The sequence below is a fragment of the Microchirus variegatus genome (genome assembly GCF_963457635.1).
Source record: "Microchirus variegatus genome assembly, chromosome: 22".
In the NCBI taxonomy this organism is placed as follows: domain Eukaryota; kingdom Metazoa; phylum Chordata; class Actinopteri; order Pleuronectiformes; family Soleidae; genus Microchirus; species Microchirus variegatus.
Genome location: NC_139823.1, coordinates 11,480,458 through 11,505,240, shown reverse-complemented (window position 1 = coordinate 11,505,240; position 24,783 = coordinate 11,480,458). Strand labels below are relative to the sequence as shown.

The window sequence follows — 24,783 nt, the reverse complement described above, 5'->3', positions numbered from 1 at the left end:
AATATCATTATCTTTTATCAATCCAGCCCACAGCATTTCATATCTACCATTACCCATTACACTAGGGTTTTTTTATCGATATAAATCCTCCTCCCATCATGTATAATATTCCTGTTAAGTCTAACATATTACTGGTTTAATATTCTTCTGTGAATATGACGCCCAACGAAGAGTAATGTGGATTGCCTTTATCGTAACCATTAAGGCACATTTCATTTCTCCAGCGGCAAAAGATCATCAACATGACTCATTATCCAGTGGAATATCTTCTCGGTACAGTTCCAGTCCGATTCAGGGAGCGATATCACACGCCAAGATGGCTATCACTCGTGACAAGTGGGCTAAATAAAGACGTGTGGTGTGAAATCCATTAGCTCAAGTTATCAGCAACAGCTTCGTTTCCGCTATAACTTGGTCCATTTAGTGAAAATATCTCCCCATGCAGATGTGCAGTGTTGCATGTTTTTGTTCTCGCTCTTGAACAATTATGAATCGATGCAATGACAACAAAAAAATTGCCATCTGTATCTACTTTCCTCTGCTTGCATGCGTTGATGCCACCGAGTTGTCTCCGAGTTAAAAACACGTTAATTAAAGGACTTACTGAAGGACTAGCAGAGCGGTAAATATTGTTTAAATGGATTCATATCTTTCTATCATAATTAATTGGTAAACCTTGAGGAGAAACATCGCTCTCCACTGCAGCATCTCTTACTCATTTCAAGAGGACAACGCCGCATGGTCTCGAGTCACAGGTGCCCGTCTGGCCAGGAATTTCTTTTCAATTTAAAACGGAGTGGTAAATATTGTCCGACTCGCTCTCATTCTCTGTTTCAGTCAGCGCAGCTCTGTCTCAGCCAATATATTTATTTATTGTTGTCAATTGTTTTTTTATGAAGCTTAGATAGAAGAAAATACCAGTAGGATGCACAGCATTACTGCAAGATTTTACGGATCATTGCACCGTGTTTTCAGTTAATGGTGATGTATGGTTAATAGTTTTAAAATTGTTTTTGGATAATCATTTTAGAAATGAATATTTTCTCTATGATTTGTAATCAAATCAAAATTCATCTCTCGTAGCCACCCACACCCTATCCTTCAGAGGGTTAGGGTCAAATGGGTTGGGGGTAGATTTGTAGATGTTAGGTAGGTTACACCCTGGATAGACGAGTCTATCACAGGAGACCTGGCGTTAACGTCCATCTTCAGTAATCCAATCACATGTGGACAGCACACATTAGAGCCAACTTTATCAGGTGACCTCTGATCGACACCTGGTGGTTACAATCTTATTTCATATTACAGCAGCGTGAGTGGGGCTCTGGTTCACTCAGCTCCTTCCTACTCTCCTTGCCACTTCTGTACAGTCTGTCTTATTAAAAACTTCATTTTCCTTTTCATGATTAGACATGACATAAATATGTAAAGCCAGATCTGATCACAGGGGGTCACTCATCCAAAAAGGCCAGTTGTGAACAGTCGTATTTGGCATTATCCGCAAGTGATAATATGTCTGCCTGTTAAAGGAATACTTCACATATTTTGATTTAGCTTTGTATTACTAGAAAAGGGGTAGTATTTTTGAAAAAGAAATTACACTTGGTCGACACTTGGGGACGTAACCTCATTCCCATAATGTAAACAGTGTCCGCCATCTTTGTTACGCCAACAGGACCAAGTGTCACTGGTGGCCACGTAACAAAACAAAATTAATGAAGATATTTCTCAACTCATGGGAAACTTGGGAAGCACAATTTCACAAAAATACAACCCCTATACAAGTGATGCAAATCAGTGAAGTATTCACTTAATACCAGGTCTGAGTGGGGCCATAGAAAAACAATGATTGATGCTCACATTCACAAGTGAAGGCAATTTATTTTCCAACAAATCTAACCTGCATGAACCTTCAAGCAATTAGATGGCAGTACGGACCACTGCGTGACCACCCCTCTTCACAGAACCTCTCATTTAATTTCACTTATTAATGAGGCGCTGGCATGCAAGGTCAACGCATGTATATATATATATATATAATCCTTAGCATTCGTTCAACATGCAGCTTTTTGGAAATAAACATTACTCTGAGGAAAGGCATAACAGCTTTGTAAACCACAAACTCATTTGCGAGCTAGTTTGAGAACCTTGGCGATCATTTTAACCGTATGCTACAAGCCCGAGCATTGGGATCAGAATGCAGTCGACTAGTTGTGATCCCTTGTGCCGTTTGTACTATTCAGTAAGAGCTATTTCAACATTTCATCATCACAAGGTGTCTACCCATTTCCTGGAGTTACACATTTCGACTGAAACTCACAATTTTTAAAAGGAAAAGGAAACAAATATACAGCTTGCCTCAAGGGACATTAGGAACGCTTCTAAAGAGGACGTGAGCTTTAATATGCTGCTGTGTTATCATGCTGTCGCTCACGCTGAAAACAAGAAAATACTGGCATTCAGTGATATTTGAACGCAACAAAGTCAGTGCAAACAGGTAAACGGGCGAAGAAGATTCGTGCCAACTGGCAGAGACAAAAGTGAACCGACAATGTTACAATAACTTAGCTTATTTCAACTTCTAAAATCCGCCTCAAGTGTGACACATCGTTGCTGCTTATTACCACAGCAAAGGTCAGCAGCAGCAGGATGAGAAACACTTCCAGTGGCTGTTTGTGGCCACAGGACAGAAACACATAATTACATCCCCCCATAGTGCAGCGCAGAACTGCAGGACTGTGTCACCCACCGCGGTGTTGAGCGTTGACAGTTTATATAGGGCTGATAAAATATGGATTTTAATATACAGTTTCGTACTGACTGATGAACGTCTGACTTCATGAGGCAGCAGAAAAATCGATGGAATTGAATAGCGGTATAGAAACATTTGAAGTAGAAACCAGCCGACACATCCTTCCCACAGAGGGTAACTACGGCCCCCTGGAAACATAATGCAATATTGAACACTGGTGACAGTAAGTGGACTTTATGTTAAAGTGATAACAAAAAGACAGAAGAATGACTCTACAAGTGACTTAGAGAAAGACTATTATTCTGTTCTTATGTGTGCCCAATATATATATATATACATATAGACTGCATTAAACTTTGGGCTCTGCATGAGGGCTTTAGCATTGAAGAGCAGTGTCATTAAATTAAAATAATTGAGAAACCTATGCTATAACCTTTTGTCATTATTTCTTGATGTGCCCTTATTCAATGTTTCAGTGCTCTTTATATGGCCCTGTCCCAATTATTGTGTCCTAATTATACCCCAATTTGACATTTATGTGTCCTTTTCATTGAATTGGTGCAGCTGTGTGCTGAGCGAAACAAAACCCGGTAAAGTCAGGAGTTCAAAATTCTATATTTAAAAAAAAAAAAAAAAAAAAAAAAAAAAGTGTTCCTCTCCCAACTCCGGACTCATTCTTCAATTTGTGAAATGTCACAGGTATTTAACTTCATCATTTTCTAATCATATTCAAATAGAAACCTCTAAAAGGTCAGCGAGGGTTACTCTTAACCTGGGAACAATACAAACATTTCTCACCGAAAAAGCCACAGAAACTCAAGTGAGAAATGTCAGATATAAATATTCATCCGACTAAAATGTGAGCTAAAGTTCCTTGAAAGTTCTCAAGGCGCCTCAGTAAGCCACGATAAACGTCACATAGATGGCATCAGCAAATGGAACAGCTAGTTTCTGGGATTTATTGAGACATTTGCTCCCCTCTAAACGGGTCTGAAATTATCCAATTAACACTCTGGCTTTTTTTAATGATCTGAGCCAATGGCCTTTTTGTTTGGAGGAGGGAGAATGTGCTTGAAACTTCCTGTAGTTCTGTAATGTGGGACAGTACATGGGACAATTTTCACAGTTTAAAAACAGTTTCACACCCTCGCAGAGGTCAGGAAACATGCCACGCACAGTGGTTCCACTTGCTGTTTTATGGACAACTGACAAAACATTTAAAAATGTCCCACCATTTAATCGTCATGCAAGTCAAGGACTGTCACACTGGACAATAGATCTGCTGCAGTTAATAAGTACAAGAAATCACTGAAAGTGCCCTAAATTAACAGTATTGTAATCATTGGTAATTATTATCAATAATAACACAACAAAACATAAAAAAGTGTACTAAGCTCATTCGCTAAAACTGTAGTTTTAATTGTAAAATCTAATTGTTATTGCAAATGTACTGTTTTTCAAAAAGAAAAAAAAATAGTCAAGCAAATTATTACTTCTTGATTAAGATGTCAAAGTATAGTTATTTACTAGCATTCCTGAAGAGAAACATGTGTTTTAGTGGTTGAATGTTACGATTGATTCATTTCTGACTTCTCAGGTGGAAAAGGCGAATTCCGGTTGTTTTTTGCCAAATAAATAATAACATTTTGAAAAAAATATGTAGGCATATACAGTGCCAATATATTTGTACATATTTGTAAACATACTGTATATGTTCATTTTATCAAGAGAAAAACTTCCTTCTCTGGTCATTAATACCGTCGAAGTCAAATCTGAATATATTGTGGACATGTTTGTTGTGAGTATTTTCAGTCTTCATTTTGTAGACCGTAAATCTCACTACTCTTTCAGTGTCTGACTTCACAACCCTGGAATTCATTCAACCAAAAACTAAGTTTTTGGAAAGGTACTGATTGAAGAAAATGTATGCAGCTAATTTTAATGATTTAAATGGAAACGAAAATTCCAACCTACAAGACGACAACAGAACAGGAAAACTCATCTCATTACACAAAGTGCCTCCTGTTGTTTGTTAAAGGGACAGTTCTGCAGGGACCGTTAACTCTCATTACACACAGAAAAGCAACATGGTTGGAAAAGCGATGCATGGATTTGTGGGCGATGACAGCAAACCCTCTGGACATGTGGACAAAACACGTTAATTCAAGGATAACACACTTGCCTCTTGTTTCGAGACCCAACCCGCAGCCTTCTCCTGGTCCACTTAATCCACGTCGAACTGAGTCTGGAACCAGAGTGCAACTGTGCCACTTATGTGTCCTCCACCTGCATGGAAACACAAACGCACAAAGACTTGAAGAAGGCAGTCAGTGCATTAAGAAATAAATACATAACATACAGTTTCACTTATTTTTCTTTTCACACTTAGTGATCTGGAAATGTACTAGGAATAACGTTATTAAAACGTGACACAAACACTTCCATGGTGTGATTTACCCTTAGGCTGATTTTACACCATCTAATGTTTTTTTTTCCCACATTGATTAAGAAAAAATAAAGTAATTATATTAATTATAGCAAGTGATTTAGCTTAATTATGTCTGATCTGTTTCGAAGACTATTTTTGAACATAACTTGTTGAAAAACTTAAATGAAATAAAGGGAACACTTTAGATTAGGGAACACCTTCACCATTGACTAGGTGCTTCCTAACATACATAAGTTGCATATTAGCCCTTTATTAGTAAATATTTAGCGCGTATTAACACTTTATGTTGGAAAAATCTTAATTAATCTAATCTTATTTCATGTCTTAATAGAGTTAGAATAAGCTGTTAATACGTGCTTAATGATTACTAACAAAGGACTAGTATGTAACTTTTATATGTTAGGAAGCACCTAGCAAATGGTGAATATGTGTTCCATAATCTAAAGTGTTACCTTCAGTCAAAGCTCCACTCTCAAACATCATGTCTAAATCTGTGACAAAACTTTATCGACTAACAACATGTAAACACATAAGATAAAACGGGTAAAGAAATAAATGATGGACTAAGCTGTAAGATTAATGTTGTAAAACTATATTAACACTATAATTCAAACCCCTTAATCTAATTAAATGTATGCAACGTTTATATAGTGCATCGCATTTTCTAATTTTAAATGTACTCCTCTTCCTCTTTAAATCAACTTGCTAACCTATAAAAAAAACACAGTTATATTTACTATTAAATGTCTACACTGATAAATGGTAATTACTTGGCTCGGTAAGAGAAATGAATGGCGCTATTACCTATACGCCGGGCAGATTGGAAGTGATTCACACTCTCTCTCTTCGTGCAGCGTGTCAGGACACTCTTGACCTCCATTTGCAGACCTCTGAATGATGGTCCTGTATCGAGACTGTGTGGCAGCGGTTGTATTTTCTGTCGAAACACGAAACACAAGCTTTACAAAAGGCTGCTCCTGAAGTTAAATAAACGACTTCTAGAAGGAAAGAGGAAATAAAATGATATTCAGGCACCACTCGGTATCTGTATAATGCCTAGGACACCGAATAAATGGATATTCAATAACACCAGCGTGGTATAATACGTAGAAGAGCTGGCTTTAACAAGTAGTGTCACTGTGGATCTGATCCTGACTCGTGCCCTTGTGGCTGTGATGTCCTCCAACTTCACCGCAGTGAAGCGTCGGACACACCACAGCGTAATTGCTTCACTCGGCTCAAGATCCAAGGCTCATTGCACAACACTAATTACTAAACATTGAGAATGGTGCAATTAAGAAAGTGATTACATCATCAGTAGACCCAGCAGACTACAGAATATTTACAGAGACTCCGGCTCCAGCCTTTAAATAACAATTACAGACTTTGATGTCCGTGATATTTAGTGTACACATACTGGAACCTATTAAATATCCATTTCCCTCTTGATGTGTCAGCTTAATGTAATGGACACTTGACACCATCACTTTAGCTTTAATTGAATACACTAGAGTAATGAGGGGACAACAGATTTGTATTTGTGTGCGACGATCATTGACTCAATATAATAAGAAATAAGCATAAGAAAACGCTCAGTTTCCCAAAACACAAACTGGGATTGTAGACATTTTTGTCTCGAGTTTAAAACATTTGAAAAATGTTTAAGAGAATGACAACTTGCATGTAATATTAAGATTGTGCAGGATGGAACAGATAATCACTTTCATATTTTATTACAAAATGACCTATTAATTTGATTAGATAGAGTAATTGTTTCATATTTAACTTTTTAACACCTAAGCCTCAAAATGCCCTGTGAGTCAAGAGCTTTTGCCCATTTTTCGAGAATAACTGTCAATATCTGGCAGTTATTTACAAAATACTGCATGTTGAAATGGTGTATTAACTATTTAAAATGAAGAAAAAACACCAAAGTTGTACACAAACTAAATTTGAACACTATAATACATTTAAAATAACATTTGTTTGACTTTTTGTCTCAATGTCCAAAAACAGGCCGAAAAATGGAAACGATGTACAGGCGGTTTTTTTTCAACTCTCTCCTCTCTGGTGCAACTTCTCAGGTTACAGAAACTGCTGGAATTCTTCCGATAGCACAAACCGCTGCGTAATTGCGGTGATGCAAAGTGTGCTTGTGCAAATGTGTCAGTGTTAAAGGGTTAATACTGTGTACAGGTATGTACAGTATATACACTGCAAGCCTCTGTCCAATTAAAGCAGCTAAAGTTGGTTGAAGGACGCATAATAAACACATAACAAGTGATATACTGTATATCTTCTAGGTTTTTGATTCATTCCACTGCTTCACTTTATCAGTTTTCCTTTGTAGAGAACTTAATCAGGGAGCTGCGTGTACATGTCAGATGTCAAAAGTGTTTGTGCAGCTATTACAAGTTAACAGATGTATACGTGTACCTTGCATACAGGTTGACGGGCAGGCTGTCCATTCACTGAAGGGCGTCACAATGCAGTCTTTCTTGCAGGGAAGCAAACAGGGTCGAACGGTTTCTGGTCGAGATGAATCTGGACACCTAAACAAAGAGGAGGAAAACCGTGGTGTCTCTGACTCTCTTCATCTGCCACAAAGTTAATAATAAACATTCTAACTGTGCTTGGTAACAAGCACAGCGCAGAGAAACAACTGCCCTGTCCTTGACATCACATATCTCCCCACAGAAGATGTGATTGATTACGTGTCCTCCCGTCTGTGCGGTCAAGAAAAGACAAATTTAAAAATTCATAGTCCTCTCACACGTTCAGTTGCTTTCAGGGGAGCACATTGCTTTATGAAAATATACAATTCACCCACTATTCTCACACACTTAGTGGTTTTGTTTCAGGTTTCATATGAAATCGGTTTTAAAAATCAAAATTGTGAAAACCCTGTTATCTTAAACATGCACTCGATCAATACTTTTTATATCAGCAATAGATCAAATAAGAAGTGAGTCTCTCATAGTGAGAAAACCGCAGAGATCATCATCTGACTATGGAGCTCGAGACAAACCCATGAGGTGTGTGTACTTATTTTCATGCACTTCAGTCTTCTTTCATTTTGCACTGTGTTCCGCCAGAGAAACCGATTAATCAATCCACAGCATGGCCACTAATTAAACCCCAAAATGGTGGGAATATGCAAACTGCAACCAGTTTATCAATTTATTTTTTTTGGTGATTTTTGGTGTTTTCAGCTCAGGTTGGGGTTGCAGTGAGATCAGACTCTAGGTCCATATATGGCGACAATTACAGCTGTTCTGCTTTTCCTCCATCATCAGTCACGATCTGAAATGCATCGCTCTGTATGCAGCGCTGGAATACCACTGGTGTGTGAGCTGATAGGCTTGATCAGTAATGTGTGAACTTAACTGACAATAGGACACAGAGAGAGAAAGAGAGAGAGAGAGAGAGAGAGGGAGGGAGAGAGAGAGATTCCAATATCTTGACTGAGTGACATAATTTGCCCGACAACCAAATCCAGGACTCACAAGAGTCCCAGCTCTCCCGTCTACCAACTGCAAACAACCAGCTTGCACAGGAATGAGATCAAAGTATGTCAAAGTATAAGGAAGTAGGATACATAAAATCCATCCTTCTCGAGACGTTTTCCCTCCCCTTCTCTCTCTATGCAATGCTATACACCAGAGGACATGACAGTGAAAAGCAGCAGCTGGGGAAATGTTGTGCACTGAGAATGAGGAGACCAGACATGGTTCTCTAATACGGGCAAGTTTTAAGTGGAAAGAGAGGAAAACTTGAATATGCTCTGCCGTAGTGACTAGCGAACCAAGACTAGCAAAACTCTGCTCAGATCTGCTCACGTCACGTACGCGTTTACGTCACATACATGCGCCAGTACAGGGAAATAAACAAACATGTCGGAATATTTCCATGCGTCAGACCTTCAAGCTGGTCTGGCAGCTCTAATAAACTTACAAGAGTCTTTCCACGACATGTACAGGATATGTTTTGTTGTTTTCGTTGCGCAGATAAGAGACGAAGGAAGAGTCTACAGACAAGGCGGTGTTGTGTGAAAGTGTATCACAGCACCACCTAGCCGTCTGGCATGCATACCCAATCGACGAGCATATTTCTTCCCGAAAAACGCTCATCTAAACGCGGAATAAAGTGAAGACATTCTGTTCAGACCGTCATCATGTAAATGTAGCCTAAGTCTCAGACCTGGCACGCTGCTCGCCACAATCCTGCCTTAAACTGTTCAGATGTCAGACATCGTCTCAGGTCTCCTCAGATCTGAGCCGTCTTCAATAAGATCTTTCAACTTAACTCATCACTGACTCAATGAAAAACCTCTGTAACAGATGGATGAATGGAAATCCCCCCCTTTAAAATCATTGTTTTCTGGAAAACTCAGCAAAAAAACAGACCCACTAACCTCTGATTGAGCCCCTGCTCACTGTGGAGATTAGTGAAAAGCATGCGGCTTTAGATGTTTGCTGACTGACTGTTCTCTTCAATAGGAATGATTTATATTGGGGACATTGCTGTATTCCACTTAAGACTCAAGATACAAACTCTGAATTATCACGCCTTTTATTCCTTTTCAGTGTATGAACGATGCTCCTGCGGTCGCACGGTGCATACGCGTCGTCTGTGCATTCATCTTAAATACGAGACGCGAGAAGTTCCGCGACTCCGCTGGTTCAGTGCGGACATAATCGAATCCGGATGATGTCTTACACAGCTTTTGCACCGCAGACCCACTTGTGACTGACAGTCAGAAACAACGATGATGAAAAGCAACATGCGGGGCTGTGTGTGTTATGCGCTAAAGTGATTGAATTCACAGCACGCTGTGCAGGTGAGATCTGTTTGTGGAGCAGAAATGACAGTTTTCATTAAATCCTCCGTGGTGGAAGATAGAACGGGCACACACAAAAAAAAACACTCTCTCCATAATCCACTTTATGGCCCTGTCAATATTATATTGAGCTAAAGAAGGGCAAACTTTGTGAATTATTTATAAATGTATCTACCTGTGGTAGGCTATAACATCATTACGATGACAGCACAAAAGCCCTAAGCAGTGTTTAATATTGTATTGCTGGAAAAGGAGTAGATAATAGAGGCACATGAGCAAAATGAATCTCTGATACACACACACAAACAAAATCCTAAACAGGCAGAAAGCAACAAAAAAATAAGTGCTCTGGGGATAGAATTTTACAGTGCATCAAGTCATTTTGGGTCATTTGTCACTAAGTAAACATAATATAGTAGATATCTTTAAGAAGGACACTTTTAAAACAATGGATTGTGTTGTTAGTGATTTTTCTGTAAGTCACATATGATCCTTTCTCAACTCCACCCACAGATTTCTCTTAGTCTTAGTCCTGAGCCATAATTTACCATTCATTCGTCTAGGGCGTTGTTCTTTGATACGCAAAACTAAGGAAAAACAGTCGTGTCAGACGGAAACAGGAGAAGAAAATACAACTGTCAAAAACATAATTTGAGTCGACAGTTTAGTTAAGGCATTTGAAACTTTGAGACAAATATCAGAATCCAAAATTGACAAACTATTTACCACATTTACTTCATTTTATGGGGAAAGTGCAAAGAGGACAGACTTTTCAGAGTGAAAACTCATATGAATTATGCCGATACACCTGGGGAGATCTTGGTTAGGCGTAATGCAACCGGTATGTGTTATTAAGAGCTGAGCAACGACGAACAACCATCCACTCACGGTCAAGTTAGATTGTCCAATTTACCTAATCCTCATCTTGGGTGTTTTTAAACTGTGGGAGGAAGCCGGAGATCCCTGAGAAAACCCACGCAGAAAGGCTCGAACTCGGGTCTCAAAAAAAGGCAAGAGTGCTAACCACCACATGGCCGGAGCCATGCAAATATTAGAGCTGGGCACGTTAACGACGTCATTATGTCATGTTTACGTGCCGCGGGCACAGGAGTCCAGGCACCGTTTACCAATTAGCTAGCTGCGTTAGCTCCTTTAGCGCCTACAGTCAAACTGGAGTGGTTTGTTTATTAACGATCGGGAGTCACGTAAACATGACGTCATGCACAACTTTTTCCGGTCAGTCGTCATGTTGACGTGGACGCCGCTAACGTGGCCAGTACAAGAAAATATCAATCCAAATTCAACATTTATAGTTTTAAATGAACTTCGAGCCCCGGTTGGAACAAGGGCCTTTCTGCAAGGAGTTCTCCCTGTGTGTGGGGGGGTTTTCTCTGGGTTCTCTGGCTTCCTCCCATGCAGATTTGGGGATTAGATGAATTGGTCACTCTATGTCAGCTGAGATAGGCACAGCACCACCCACTACCCTCAAAATAATGGATGGATGGATGGATGGATAGTTTTAAATGCACTGTTTTACCTTTTACTTATGACAGGTCCAACATTCGTCTTCATACAGGTGACCTTCCGGATCTGGACGCCCACAGCACAGGTAGGGCTCCCATCCCAGAGGCCGGTTCCATTGAGATCCATGGAGGTATCTTCAATGCATGGACCCCAGGCTGAGGCGTCCCAGTAGAACACCACGCAAGGGTGGTCATTACAGACTCTCCACTCCTCCAAGGCCGACGCTGGTGGACAATCCTTTCCGTCTGATGTGCAAGAAAATACAACAGAGTCAAAGACTGCAGGAGTAAGCAAAAACATTATGTGAGAAGTAGTCATCCTCGTGTGAGGAACAGGTTTAAGTAACAGTACATCAAGCACATTCATTAAAGCTAAAAGTAACATTTGTCAAATAAAGTAATATTATTTAAAAAAAAAAGAATGTGTGATTTGCAGAAAAACTCACAAGCTGCTGTAAATCACTCCGAGTCAAAAAGCTAACATTCATCATTGACTGCTGGCAGCATAAGAAATCCTTTTTTTCCCCCTCCTTCAGCTTAGCTGAGCAGACACTTTACAAGTTTACAGGTAGAATTTGAACAACAAATGTAAAGTCACAGTCAGGTCACTGCGACACAATCCACGGGACAATTCAAACTGCTGTCTCTAACCACACACAATAACAACCCTGTCCAGTCTTTGTTCCCTGTGCTCTGGTTGTCTTATACTTGGTCACAGTCACAAAGCTCTATACTGTATTTGCAGTATAAATAACACATCAGCACATGTGTTTTCTTTAATATAATTATTCATATTTGCATGGGTGTTTGTTTTCTTTTATTTGTCATCTTCTCCTCTACTTCACAGTCACACGATGCCATTTCTACATCAGTTTCTGCACGTATTGTACATTATTTGTGTGTTGTGCAAACTTGCACATGCATACATGTCCGTGTGTGCTTTGAGTGGCACGCATACATCAATATATTAATGTGTGCTGAGAATTCTCTGGTCTGTGCAAGGAATGTAAAGAGAAGTAAATCAAAGAGGACTGTCAGTGTCATCTGCCCTGAAGTGAGAGTCCATAGTGAGGAACCCGGGAGTTTGTCACCATGACACAATTAAAGAAACACCTGCGCTTTCTGGTCTGTTTGGCATCCCCAACCCTTTTTTTTTTTAATACACAAACAAGCACATATAAGGACGCACAATCACAGTCACACACACACAAACAGACACATACAGTAGCAGCATCTCTGCCAGCACTGTGCGGAACCCATGGCTTAAGCTGTGAGAATCTTTCATGAGCCGTCAGTGCAGATATGCATGTGGTTACAGGGATTAACGGGGTAGTCGTTGGCTGTCCAGGCTCTGCGGTCCGACTTGTGAAAAGACAAACGTTAGATCTCAATAATCAATGGTCAACAAGAATTTCAAATTAAAAGATTAAACCAGAATAAAGCTGTGGTGATTTTTCTTTAGTTGCTTTTTTTTTTTTTAAGTTTCTTAGTTTTGATCGCCATTGACGTTATTTACACAAAATAATGTGTTTGCAAACATCATAGTGCAATTCTTTCCCTTCTTTATAGCACTACAGGAAAATAAAAACAAACACCGGAGACAGTTTTGTTGTCGTTCTTTTTCCTGTGGTGCTTGTATTAATATAGCTCTTTACTTTAATCACCTCTGCGGTCTGACTTATGGAATCACTTGGCAGAGAAAAACTGGCCAGACAGAGAGAGCTCTCAATAATCAATGGTCATCGCAAAATTTATTTGAGAAAAATTTTAATAAAGCTGCAGTGAAATATTTAATTGTTTTTTGTTATCTGCAATGTCATGGTGCATTTTGTTTGCCAGCACAGCAGCAGATTCTGTAAACATATGGAAAAAAAAAAGAGCATTCTGCCAATTCAGGATTAGTCTGCGAAAACATTGCCAGACTAAACAGAAATAACAGAAAAGTGTAAATTAATGCAGCAGAACTGAAGATATTGCTTTAGTCATTCTTTTCCTTGTCAAAACCTGGCGCTTTCGTTACTATATAGCTATATTTGCTTTTCATCCTCTTTTGCGCCTACATTTTTGTAGTTGCACAATATTTTAGAACGTTACAATATTAATCTCATCTGGAAAAAAAAGTCACATTTCTTCGGCAGGACATATAAATAAAAGAAAGAAAACACAAAAGGTGTGATAACTTGAAATAAAAATTGTTATGTGAAGTTCAGCTGAAAAACAATCATCAAAAAAAAGAGAACAATTCCTTTGCTTCAGAGTAAAAAAAAAAGCCTAAAAACGTATATGGAATACTGCGGTTACCTTTCCCTGGGATCGCCAACACGGTGCGAGTGCGGCTCTGTCGGCCCTCTGAGCTCTTGGTGGCGCAGCTGTGAGAGCAGGAGGACCAGGAGGACCAGGAGCTGACCACACAGTCTGCTGCGCAGGCCACCTCACAGGCCACTTCGGTGGGGGGTGGGTCACCTGCACAGTGGGCGACGGACACCTCTTCTCCTGAGGAAGACGAAGTTATACGATAAGAAAAAACTGAAAAGGCAGAGCGACAAAATGCAGAGCAGTTCAAACGTATCTCTGGGATCAGGAATCGAGCTCCGAAGACCTATTGCATTTCATGAAACACATATTGGGGACAGGATTAAAATCCAGTAAAGCATTACTATCTCACATGTAAGATGGTGAGATTACAGGATTACAAGACAGCATTCATCCAAATGATAAAATACAGATATATCTGCAGTTTTCTACTCCCAGGGTAACTGTAGTATTTATATAGTGCAACAAGTGTTTTCCTTGCACACACCGCATCCGAATGTGGAGCTGATTGGTTGTGATTGCTGTGGACCTCTGTGTTGACTCTGTTAATGCTCATTATTGACAAGTTTTAATGTAATCAGGGTAATTAATATTCAAGTTTGTAAACACGTGGTTATATAGGAGGCATTTAGCCTGCCTGTGTAGTAATTATAATTATGATTGTTACTATGATAAGGTTTATGGTTGTTTATTATTATTATTATTATTATTATAAATTACGATCTTTGAATTCATGTTGTATATAAGAGGCATAATGAGGCAAAATGCCAATCATTTTTGATCCTTGCAGAAAACAATTTCCTTCTCAGTGAAAGATTCACATTAGACAAACCCGTGACAAGAGGACTCTGGTTATGAAATTCAATCAAACACAAAAAGAATTTCATTGTATTTATCAGGGAAAAAAAAGAGAAAGAAGTAAGGCCTTCACATTGGTATTCAGGGCTCGTTTGAGAACTATCCCTCAGCCTTCAACGAGAAGCCGTGCCATTAAATATTTATCAAAGATTTCGGTTAACTCTTAAACTTCGTGATGTGAACGGCACAGAGAAGACAGATCGTGACGTGACGACAACTCTTATGTCGTGCGATAACGCAGTAAAGATATGGGATAAATAATCGAAGAAAAGTGATAATAAGCGAGTTATGTCTTCAGTCTAAAGATGAAGCAGAAAAAAGAAAACACATTTCTGGTCGTTTTTGTTGATCCATGCCCAAAGGTAGCAGAGTGGCACAAAGGTCCCTGTAAAAGAGGGAGATCAATTTCAGAAGCAGACATCCCATCCAGATGTCAAAACAATGCCAGGAGCCACCAAAGCATTTGTTTCTTTCCCAGATACACACACTCACACACAACACTATCATTATCTTAGCTGAACTCTGCCACTACATCACAGAATATGGTTTAACAATAACAACCCCAGGGCGGATTTGTCATCAATTTATCTTTTTTACTTCTCCGAGCTAATACCCTTGATACAGAGGAGGGCGGAGAGCAAACAGAGGTATCATCTCCTCCAATAGATGTGAAACACTCCCTTGGGTCGTTTGAAAATCTTTTGCCCTTAAAGTGAATGCATCAGAGATTTCCAGCCATCAAAGTAACAGTGTGTAAAAACGGAGACGTTAATCTGCTTGAAGTAATGGTAAAGTCCCACCGGAGAGAGTATGAGATGCAGCAGAACTTTCATTCGGAGGAGATGCAAATGGACTAAGATGGATGTTAATAAGCAAAGAAATGGATCTGCATAAAATTTAAAAGGGTATCCGACACCGGCACAGACATGCATACACTTTACCATCTATGGTTTTGTGCTCATGTATTTGAGACATGTTGTACTTGGAATGAGACAATCGATGATCGGACACTGCAACAGTGCATTTAAACCATTTGAAGCTCAGTTTCAATTGTTCTTCACGGGACAACACAGACTAGGTTATTTTCACTGCGGTGAGTTGGACAAATGCGGCACAAACATCACTTCCATGGAAGCTCGGCTTCTCTGGGGGTCAGTGGAGAAGTGGGCGGACTCTGGGCTTCTGCATGAGTTTTGATTGACAGCTTTAGTGAAACCAAGTACCTGGTAGGTGTGTGTAATCTGTTGAACTTGTTTCTGGACATGCGACACCTACTGCCCATCTGTCCTGGTGAAGTTAGGCTATAGAAATAAGATTTAACTGAATTATTTACTCCTCAATATAGCCCATTTTCATTGGTACACATACACTGTAAATAAAAACACTATTATAGCATTAAGCATTAATAGCATAAGATTTACATAATTATGGCGTTTCATTGTTTTACTTTTGCAGAATATATGTACATTTATGTATTAATAAGCCTGAATTGAGCTTCCCAGAATCCACCAATGAGCTGCAAGATAATGTTTTAAAACTGCAAATGCATTTATGGAAACCCAAATAACTAACCCAAATGATTAGTTATTTTTACAGGAATGGCAGGTGAAAACCAGAAACTAAACCATACACTACTTTATTCATATTCAGACTTTTTGTGCATTTGTTTATTACGGTATTATAAGCCACTGTGTTAAAAATGTGCAGGCTGAAAGTGGTAAATGTCTGTTGTCTTTAAATTAAAGGGCAAGTAAAGATGCCAATATTAACATCACACACATATAATTTCAATATTTTGGACTAAATTGTGAAGATTTTAACCTGGATCAGCACATAACATTACTAGATACCCATATACACTAGCCTCCACCTAACAAAAAGTGGTTTAGGTGTTTAGTTACACTTGTAATGTGTTACATATAAAAACAAAGAGAATAAGTGATTATTATAGGTTATATATAAGACTTCTCTTTCACCTACCAGAGACATTTTCTGACATTCTCTTGCTGCCTTGTGATAAGGTTATTAGCTGAATATATGACCAAGGCTATTTTGACACAAATACAATTACAACATGAGGTTTTACATCAAACAACAACAAAGTTAGACAGATCCAGGCTCTGTGACGCTGGAGGCACATTTAGAAAAAGAAAGAAAGAAAGAAAGAAAGAAAAAAAAGAAAGAGCTCAGTTGTAAGTCAAAACACTGACTTATCCCTTCATAAACAGAGCACAATCTTATTATTTCCCCTTTCTGTTGGAAAATCAAATCACACAGGACTAATGAATATGTTTGCAAACAACACTAACAACTAATCCACAAAGTTTTGCTTGGAAAGGCAGCCTAAAGAGAAAATGTATGATGACATGAATCCAAAGTCGTATCCTGTGTGTGTGTGTGTGTGTGAATTCATGTGTGAGACTACATGTTGAAGGGAGACTCTGCAAATAGATGGCTGCCCTAGGGGTCCTGTTGCATTATTAATATAGGGCTCTGTAGTTGGGGCTCTTACTCAGATATAATATCACTGCCTCCTGCATGCAATTTCAACATGATTTCTATTCTGCTCGCCCACATACCAATTAATCTTCTTCACTGGTATTATTCAGGTACATTTACAGGAACAGAAAAATGAAGCCCTGGCCTTTAAAATTAATAGTTTTCACTCACTCTTCATTGGCAGCTTTTAAGATAAAGTTATAGGGGGGAAAGCAACAAGGCAAATTGTACAAAATCACTGTGAAAACTTAAGTGGGCCTGGTCTCTAAAAACCACCATGGGTCACCAACTGATGTTTCTGCTGCATTTGTGTGAATGTAATAATATAGTTTAAGGTTGGTTTTCTGAGTTCACCATTAACAGAATAGTGTGGCCAGTCAGTAATAGTTATATACGTTTATAAGTGGTCATATCTGTCATAACAGCCATCAGCTCTGCACTTGGTATATGTGAGCCCGTGTTTCTCTATGGTTGGCAGCTAGTTTATAAAAAGATGCTGACTGCTCTGGTCACTGTGCAGTGAATGGGAGCTGCGTGAGCTGTCAAAAATAATTTTACAAAGCCTGAGGCAAACAGCCAGTGGACTAATACCTGAAGCTAACACAGCACTTTATATTGTGGCGTAGTTACCGCATGTGTCTGTTCGGCTGTCTTTGAGCCGCATAACTCAAGGTGTAAATTCGGTGACGGTAAAGGATGCAAAATTGGGGATATAAGTAGATGAGTGTCTTCTTTACTTTAGAGCAATATCGTGTGTTGCCGTTCTGAGGAATGTGCCGTATTTGCTTTTTGTTTAAAATACGGCAGCTCAAGGTTTACCTCCATCTAGACATACAAGCAGAGAAATAAAGAATAACTATGATTTGCTGTTATTTATATATAAAAAAGATAAGTAAGAAATGTGCAATTTTGATGTAAAACCAGGGAATTTTAGCAAAATAAACCTCTATCCCTCATGGTATTGAGCATGCATATATAAACTTTAATTGAGGGTCTTAACAGTCCTTAAATCCCATCATGCCAAAGGTGTCAGCTAATCAACGCTTCCAATTTTAAACATACAGCGAACAATGTATTTAACTTACAACAAAGAATTAAAGGGCTACGCCTGTTTTCAGCAGATGGGAAAAAAATGGATGGATGAAGACCAAGTAAAAAATACACTAATCCATCTTTTCTCGTGTTACATCCCTCTGCATCATCCTATTGGATGAGCCCCAGAACTTAGATGCTGGTAAAATGTTAAATGCTCTAAATGCTATTTGATTTCATCCATACCTTAGTGACTTGAAGAATGACTGTGTTTGCTTGTGAAATGAAAGGTGGTTTCCGCATAGGTGATAAAAAGCTGTTTCCTGACTGCTTCAGTAGCCACAGATTCCCTATCAGATGTAATATGGTGGAAAACATACACTCGACTGAATTTTTGCATGAAACCTTGGGCAAATGAATTCAAAAGATTTACCATCAACTTTGGGGTGGGCATCTGGGTTGAGGTCTGATGCTGTAAATGCTGTAAGAATGAACTGTGACTGTGGGTTGATGGTGAGAGCAGCTTTTTATTGAAAAAGAATGAAATTAGTCTTGAAATTAGGAGACTGCCGAAATAGAACGCAAACAAGAGACACTGATTGATTGACTGAGTGAGCTCCTCCAAATTAAGTCTTTGTACCAGGCCAGTGATGATGATGATGAGCTGGAACATGAGCAGAGCACGGAACATTTCCACTTCTCGTGTTATCCAGAAATCACCTTAAACTCTAGCTCGAGACGAGCTCCATAATTACAAAAATTAATAAACACAAACAAATATGTGCATTCGCACATATCGCAGAAAAACAAGAATTTAATCCATGTAAAAAATGTCTTGCATAGATTAAATTTGTCTTATTCTCCACAGACGGTCTAAACATGCCTTCCACAATAGCTCAGACTCCGATTGCTATTTCTGCAGAACTGTGCTTCTGTAAAATAGTCGTGGGACGTCCTCAAAGACAACGCACCACAGGAAGCTAAAGATGATGCACAGAAACACATTAACAATCCACACAGGAAAAGACGTTTCTCACTTTCTTATTACACTTCATCTCACGCTCTCTGGTGTTTCACGAGACTGAAGTTGTTGCTATACTACTATATATACACACACCCAATGTAAAGTTGATATTCGGTTCAAGGTTAAAATCTAATAACGCAGAATAAATTGTGAAACAACTAATTTATTGGTCAGATATGCAAACTGTAGGTAATGTTCATAGGCCAGATATATGTCGTGAAACTGTGAGGCGCCAATGTTTCCCCCTAGCTAGCATCATTAGCCAAGAGCGGTGCAAAACTGCCAACTTCCTGTCGTTTCTCGCACATGGGTGTTTCCCTCATCCTTATCACACTGCCTGTGAGTGAGAAACGGTGGCAAACGGGTGGTTTTGAGGCACTTTGGGGGTGACGATACTTATAAAGCTAAATGTGCTAGAGAGCCCGGCAGGTCCCAGGTCATCCTCCTCTGCAGGCAGTCTGAGGATCCAGGCGTTAATACTATGCTTTCAGTAAAAGGTTCGGATAGAGTTCACGCCAGTTATTAACCGCGCCAGAGTTCACTTGCAAGCGGTCCGAGACCACCTCTTCCAAGTGGACCAGAGTTCAGTTGTAACGGACCACCTTCACACTAAACGAAAACCGGAGCTCACGCATTGTGTGTGTGATTGTGTGTGATCTGTACTGTACTATTGCTGCACAACAAATTGCCTCATTGGGGGACAAATAAAGTACCTTGACTTGACTTCAGCACGAGACACAAGCATTTCACACGCTCACACATGACATTTCTCACGCTGAAAAGTGATAAAATGCACCACACATAAATCAGTCCATCTAATCTATCTAGGAGCGGATGATTTCTCTGCGTAGCCCATTCATACAGAGGTCTTGAATGACCAACCTGCCAATCAGCCAATCAGAAAATAGTATTTCTTGTTGCCGGGTAAAGTCTGAAAATAGGTTTCCGCTGCAAGCACGAATGCTGTGAATGCGTGCGCAGGTTTCAGACGGGATGGAAGTGAAACAGCATGGTCAGGTAATCACTTAAACTATAGTAAAACAATTTATTGGATTTAGTGGAATTTGTCTTTTATTAGATTATTATTTGGACTATATTATATTATTATTATTAGATTATATTTAGAATTTTTTTTAGATTAACATATTATCTTCAAATACTAACCAACATCCCAAGAAAAAAAAGATAGCGCCTGACCACACCTTATTATGGATGCAGTGATGAGCGCAAGTGCATTTGATACCTACATGACGTGAGTACCATGACTTGTTTATCCATACATCACACATTCATTTTTAAAGCAATTGCAGGAAAAAAAATAAACAGATGGTACATTTTAAATAAGCAGTCAATATAGAATGGTAGCAATATTAAATCCTCCACACCACGATGCCAAGAATATTTTTTTTAAAAGTCTGTCAAAGTCGAATTTCATCCGAATTATTCATGAAAAATAAAATGCATCACGTCCCTGGAAGTATTTTTTTGACATCCACTGATAGGACTCCCCTCATATAAAAATACAAGCTGATAAGTCGTCAGTGCAAATAGCTAATTATGAGCCAAATGTACGTTGTATTAACAAGTGACCTCCCACAGCTACGGTAGTTACGAGAAGAGTAAATGATACTCTAATGGAATAATGGATTTTATTGAACAGAGTGTGCTTTACAGGGAGGTTTAATGTGTGTCAATGTCTAACAGACATTGCTGAATGTATGAAAATAGTATGGATGTGTTTTTATTTTAGCTATTTTGAAATCATCTCAACCATAGACTGCCACATGTATTCACAAATATAATTAGACTGGAACTACAAGTAGCAGTTAAAATAATTGAGGCTGCAGAGCCATCAATTCTGCGGTCCAAACACAAAATACCATCGATTGCCTTCCTTGAGATGCATGAACTATCAGGTGTAATGTGATCCATTCTGCTCAGCATTATCATTATGTTGATAGGAACATAAGTGTTAACAGACCATGCATTATTCATGAGGGACCATCACCCAAGTATATGTGCACAGAAAACAATGGCCTGATTAAAAGTCAAAATAAATGCTTCATGCCAGTCATTAATTGGTAATTTCCATAGATTAAAAAGCTAATTTCAATCCTTTTTTTTTTAACCTGTGTTTTATTATCCTGTCAAAATGGATCACATGTAAGTTTATCAGAAGGCAGAGGAGGGTCCACATATATGAGCCAATAGGGGAGAAGAACACGGAATTATTTGCAGCCGACGATGATGTGAATACTGACAAGTTGTTTGCCGTTGCTTTCTTAATTGCCTTATTTGATTTCCCATTCAAGCATGTTGTGTTGCAAGAGGATGCAAGCTGTCATAAAGAGTGCTGTGTTTTCACAGAGTAGTCTGGAGTAGCAAAGATATGCTGCTAAATAAAAGTCTGACTGATGTTGGTATGAGTCGCCAATCTTCCAGCTACTATTGTGCATTTGGAAAGGAGTTAAAAGCATTGTTCGGTAATTATCTCCTTGGGGGAACACTGCTAAAATAAATAACTCAAATAAGTTTGAAAATTATCAAATCTATGACTAATAAGACTCCAATAAATTGCCACATTTTGTATATAAATATATGTGTATTCGACATCCAAAAAAAAAACCAATACAGTATGTTTCTTGTTTTAATCCTTAGATAAGACCCATAGGAGACATCAGTTGACATTGTTACCATAATGAACTGGTGGTTAAGGATGAAATGGTTTGATTAGGATTATGAAAAAAACAATACTTTATCTTTAAGGAAAATAATGAGCAGTTTCACACACAACTGGGTTGAATTTCCTGTGTTTTGCAAAACTTTCCATCCACTTAACACATTAACTGTCAAAGTAAAAAGTAATACGTTTGGAAATAACATTTTGTGAAACATGCTTCTGGTTATGTCAAATGTCAGGCTTTATTTTAAGGTCCCATATTATGCAAAATCAACTTTTTAATTATTTTAGCACCTGGGACTCTGGAGGTCCTATCAGTCACCAAAGTGTGAAAAAAGATGACTATCATGTTTTTGTGGTCCTACTCAGTCTAAGTACAGGAGATAAAACACGCGATGTTGACTTCTGCGTTCCTTGGGACGTCACAAGACGTCTGTCCGTAAAACACACGTGAGTGCTGACGAGGGCAACGGTATCCGAAAACCAAAAGTCAGCGAAAAGTTCTATGCTTGGTTCCACAGTGCAGCACAGAGTTCTACACAAACTTCCAGCCTCAGAGGATTTAATCGTCTAGTGGATACATGTTATATATGACGGCAATGTGCCTGCTAGAGCCTGCAAATGATCACTTTTCCAAATGCCAACGGCAGTTAGCTCCCAGTAGCCTCTGTGGCTGATGTCATTTCCTGTCCCTTAAGTTTCGTTTTACTACTAAACAGAGCGTTCTGAACAGGGCTGTTTTGGCAGGGGAATTGAACTGCTGTGGTGCTTCATTTTAAGGATAGGATATAGGATATAATATGGGACCTTTAACACAAATGTTAAGGAGAAATGTCAAAATATCACCCAGGCTTTTGACTGAAGTAACAAACTGAATGACCAAACAAACCTGAGTTAAGTGAATGACAGACACTGTTCCTATAAAATGCTGATCCATGACAGTACCTTCAGAGCTGACACAGGTCGCATTCTGGGCTGCAGCTCCAGGACCACAGGGCTGTTGACTGGGAATGCAGCTTCCCTCTTGCTGGACCTGCCACAGGTAGCAGGAGGGATCCTCGCATGGGATGGACTCGACCAGATGAGGACAGGGTTCTGCAAAAGTGCCGGACACCCACAGCAAGTCTCTCCTCCTCTGTCTGAAACCTGACAACAAACAAGTGAGGAGAGAAGAAGTCATATTCATATACCTGCACAAAACAATGAACAAATTATATAATGCAGCACTATGATGCATTTAAAAAAAAAATGGAATCCAGGGTTGAGTGTATATTCAATTCCCTATAGATATCCTGCTACAATACACTTAGACCTTAAATGAACATTATCTCTGTGATGAATTATTCAAGTCTCTCATTAACTGCACTACAGCGAGCCACAGCACTTCCCAGTAACATTTCTAAAAGTATATGGAAAGATTTACAATTATCATTTGCTTTTTGAGCTGGTGTTGGAAACAGGCAAGTCTTAATCAAGCTGGCGTTGTTATTCATCCAATAAAAGATCGAGTGTGTAATAGTTGGGATAATTTATTGGCAGAAATTACATATTTAACAATTTGAACATTGCTTGGTTGTTGTAGCCTTAGAATAAAACCTTTTAAATGTACTGTAGGTTAACGTTTGGCGTATCGAAGCGGAAACTTACTACGCAAATTAAGAACAGTCTCGCCCACATAAACCTGATGCATAAATTAATGAAGAAGAAACGGAGTGAGGGAGTGAGAAGAGATGAGAAGGAGAATTTAATCCTTTCTGCTGTGCGAAGGCCACTGCAGTTCCCCGTTGCGCTTGAGAAAGGGAGAGAGGAAAGTGTAGGAGTCTTGCATTTGTTGCACTCTGCGGTCTTACTATTACATGTCATTAATTCTATACACTAAACCTTTACCTTATTTTTCACAATTTGAAACTACGGCAACACAGGTAACATCAGTGGAAATAAAAGGTGGGAGAGTTTTGTGTGCTATAGAAAGCTAAAGGAATCAATCACAGCTGTTGTGATAAGGAGTTGTGTTTCTATTCATGTCAGGCTAAAATATAGGTAACAGCAAAAAAAATAAAAAATTTATAAATAAAATAAATCTTTGCTGAAACTTCCCCACCAATTGAGAGAGTTAGGAATAAATGCGAAACTGTAATGTGGAGTGTTGAACGTTGAGTGTTTAAGAATCCAATCCAATCTTATTTGGAAAGCACTTTAAAACAACCACAGCGGACCAAAAAGTGCTGCACGGAATAATAAATAAAACACAAAATAAATAAACAAGGCATAAAAGCTCAGACGTAAAATACATCTAAAAGACAACAAAATAAATGAAAAGACATAAAACATGGATAACGGACATACAATAAACCACAATAAAGCCAAAGGTAAAATAACGTCACCGACTTAAATAGTGTCAAAGGTGAATTAAATGAGAGGAGTTTTAAGAAGATATTTGAGAAGAGGCCTGTCTCATGTGCAGAGTCATATCATTCTGCTGTGTAGGGGCCACAACAACAAACGCACAGTCTCCTCTGAGCTTGAGTTTAGTTTTTGGCTGATCAGCTGATCTGAGTGAGAGGTTAGGTGTGCGAGGGTGGCGCCTTTATGTTGTCAAGACACCTAAGAAATGGTCGGATGGAATAAGCTTTTTTTTTCTTTAAAGAGGCACATAAAGCTGACAATCAAGTGGGAGAAGAGGGCCTAGAACAGAGCCCTGAGGAACCCCACACAGGAAAATAGCAAAGGAGGCTACAGAGTCACCAAGGTTACCACAGAAAGTTCAGTCTATCAAGTAGGACCTGAAGCACTCTAGTGCTACACCCTTAATG

General features: G+C 39.0%; 1 protein-coding gene across 1 annotated transcript in view; it reads right to left on the bottom strand.

The window, feature by feature from the left end:
* Positions 1-24,783, bottom strand: part of thsd7ba (thrombospondin, type I, domain containing 7Ba) — a gene marked incomplete at both ends in the record, with an annotated part of 137,447 nt that overhangs the window by 53,711 nt on the left and 58,953 nt on the right. Inside the window, 6 exons of the mRNA XM_083908877.1 lie at positions 4,931-5,038; positions 6,006-6,138; positions 7,638-7,753; positions 11,579-11,810; positions 13,866-14,057; positions 22,916-23,116. Of these exons, the coding sequence (XP_083765003.1) occupies positions 4,931-5,038; positions 6,006-6,138; positions 7,638-7,753; positions 11,579-11,810; positions 13,866-14,057; positions 22,916-23,116 (982 nt within the window). The remainder of the gene's footprint in view (positions 1-4,930; positions 5,039-6,005; positions 6,139-7,637; positions 7,754-11,578; positions 11,811-13,865; positions 14,058-22,915; positions 23,117-24,783) is intronic.